Source organism: Octopus bimaculoides, chromosome 7 (genome assembly GCF_046866305.1).
Source record: "Octopus bimaculoides isolate indiv1 chromosome 7, ASM4686630v1, whole genome shotgun sequence".
NCBI classification, from domain to species: Eukaryota; Metazoa; Mollusca; class Cephalopoda; order Octopoda; family Octopodidae; genus Octopus; species Octopus bimaculoides.
Genome location: NC_142934.1, coordinates 21,025,259 through 21,027,758, shown reverse-complemented (window position 1 = coordinate 21,027,758; position 2,500 = coordinate 21,025,259). Strand labels below are relative to the sequence as shown.

Sequence of the window (2,500 nt, the reverse complement as noted above, 5' to 3'; positions counted from 1 at the left end):
TGATGATGATGATGATGGCGACGTCGACGCTGATGACAATGACACTGATGACAGTAGCGATGATGGGAGGACTGGTGTTAAGGATGTGGCTGATGACAGGGATGATGACGACGACGATGACGACGACGATGATGATGATGTTGATGATGATGATGACGACGGTGGTGGTGGTGGAAGTGGTAGTGGTTGTGCTGCTGCTGCTGATGATGATGCTGACGCTGAAATTGTATCGATACCTGTGCCGTCATCGCTGCTGCCACCACCATCACCACCATCACCACCGCCACCGCTACGGCCGCCATCAAGACCACTTCCGGTTATCCTGCGTCCACCATTGCTCCCAACTCTTCCTCCTCTTCCTCCTCCTCCTCCTCCTCCTCTTCCTTCTCCTCCTCGGCCCTCTTCTTCTTTAATCACGTTATGAACATTGTCCAGTTCACCACCCCCACCACCACCACCACCGCCACCACCATCATCATCATCGTCATCGTCATCGTCATCATCACCACCGCAACCACCACCAACAGCACCAACATCAACGCCAATACTTGCAGCAACACTGCAGCCGGTCGGTGCACACGGCGTCACTAACAGTGCAGCTGAGACAGTTGTAGATCTTGGTTTAGCAGCAACAGCAGCAGCGGCAGCAGCAGCATCATTTGCTGCAACAAGAACAGCAGCAGCACTAGCAACAACAGTAGCAGCAGCAACGGTATCGGTGCCTGGATCCATTCGAGCTGCTTCGGTTAGTGTCGCTGTTGTTGGTGTTGATGATGATGATGATGATGACGATGACGACGACGATGATGTTGGTGATGATGATGATAACGATGATGATGATGATGATGATAACGACATCGAGAAGTTAGGAGCGTTCGTCAACAAGCGCTTACGACTACGTCCGCCGTCCAGGACGCCGTCTTCGTTTCCTGCGCCAGCGCCGTTGACGCTGCCGTCAGCAACGCCGTCGTCTACAACGCCGTCTACAATGACGTCGACGCCGACATCCGGCGTCGAATTCGCCGTCGCTACGGAAAACGCCAGCGTCCTGTTTCTACCGCTGCCGTCACTGCACGGCGTTCTAAAAGCGTCGCCGCTCTCTTCGAGGCTGACACGCCGTTGCAAGCCGGGGGCGACGCTGCTCTCCTGCCGTTCCCGACCAACTATCAAAGCCGTGGAGGGGTGGTGGAGCAGAGAATGCAAGCGATTGTGGTGGAGCAGGTAGGAGGGATGGACATACAAATTAGGATGGGCCTGTCCCTTCCCCATTGACTTCCCCTCTTCTATTTCTAATACTTCTACATCTTTGCTATCTTCTTGTTCTTCTTCCTCTTTCCCGGTGGCAATCTGCATGCTCCTAACGTTGCTGCTGCTGCTGCTGTTGCAGTTGCTGTTGTTGTTGTTGTTGTTGTTATGGCTACTTATGTTGTTGTTGTCATTGTTGTTACCGCTGTCTGCTATGACAAAGATATCCTCATAGCAGCTATAGTTGTGGGTGCTGTTATTGTTGCTAGCGTTTACGCTGTTCACGTTACTACTACTACTACTACTACTACTACTACTACTACTACTACTACTACTACTACTACTACTAATTCTGCCACTGATGCTTCTACTGTGACTACTGTTACTAACACTCGAACTACAAACAACACCCCCACCACCACCACCATCACCACCCCCGCCTTCACTTCTCACACCACTGCCACCGCCACCACCACCACCACCACCACCACCACCACCACCACCACCACCACCGCCGCCGTTACCAACGACAGCAGCAACGCCACAGGCGCCATCGCTACCATGGTTACTGCCGATCCTGTTGCCTCTGTTGCGAATTTTGTTGTCATTGCTGTCATGGATGCTACCGCTGCTGCTTCTGCTTCTGCTGCTTCTGCTGCTGCCGCCGCCACCGCTGCTACCGCCGCCACCGCCGCCACCGCCGCCGTCGCTGGCTATCGGTTGCACGATACTCATTCGACGGCATGAAGCGTTCATCAACCCTGTGTAACTACCGGCTGACAACCAAGGGTACATACAGCTCGCCATTTCGCTTTTGACGGGATAGACTCCTCAAACTGCAAAACAAATAGAAAGAAACAATATACAAACAACATAAATAAATTAAAAAAAACAAAAAGTTAAAACGAGTAAAATAAAATTTAACAAATACGCGCAGGGGTGGCTGTGTGGTAAGAAGTTTGCCTCCCAACCACATAGCTCCGTGTTCAATCCCACTGCGTGTCATCTTGCGTGAATGACTTCTACTATAGACTAGGGCCGACAAAAGCTTTGTAAGTGGATTTAGTAGATGGAAACTGAAAGGAGCCCGTCGTGTGTGTGTGTGTGTGTGTGTGTGTGTTTGTCTCCCACCATCGCTTGACAACTAGTGTTGGCGTGTTTACATCCCTGTAACTTAGCTGTTCGGCAAAAAATACCGATAGATTGAGTGTGAGGCTTAAAAAATAAGTAGTGGAAGTCGATTCATTCGACTAAA

The 2,500-nt window shown here is 51.2% G+C and overlaps 1 protein-coding gene across 1 annotated transcript in view; it reads right to left on the bottom strand.

The window, feature by feature from the left end:
- LOC106872515 (uncharacterized) overlaps positions 1-2,081 on the bottom strand; it is a 114,879-nt gene extending 112,798 nt beyond the window's left edge. The window contains exon 1 of the mRNA XM_052969326.2: positions 1-2,081. This exon is cut by the window's left edge and continues 2,463 nt beyond it. Within this exon, the coding sequence (XP_052825286.2) occupies positions 1-2,052 (2,052 nt within the window). The 5' untranslated portion in view covers positions 2,053-2,081.
- Between the last annotated feature and the right edge of the window lie 419 nt (positions 2,082-2,500).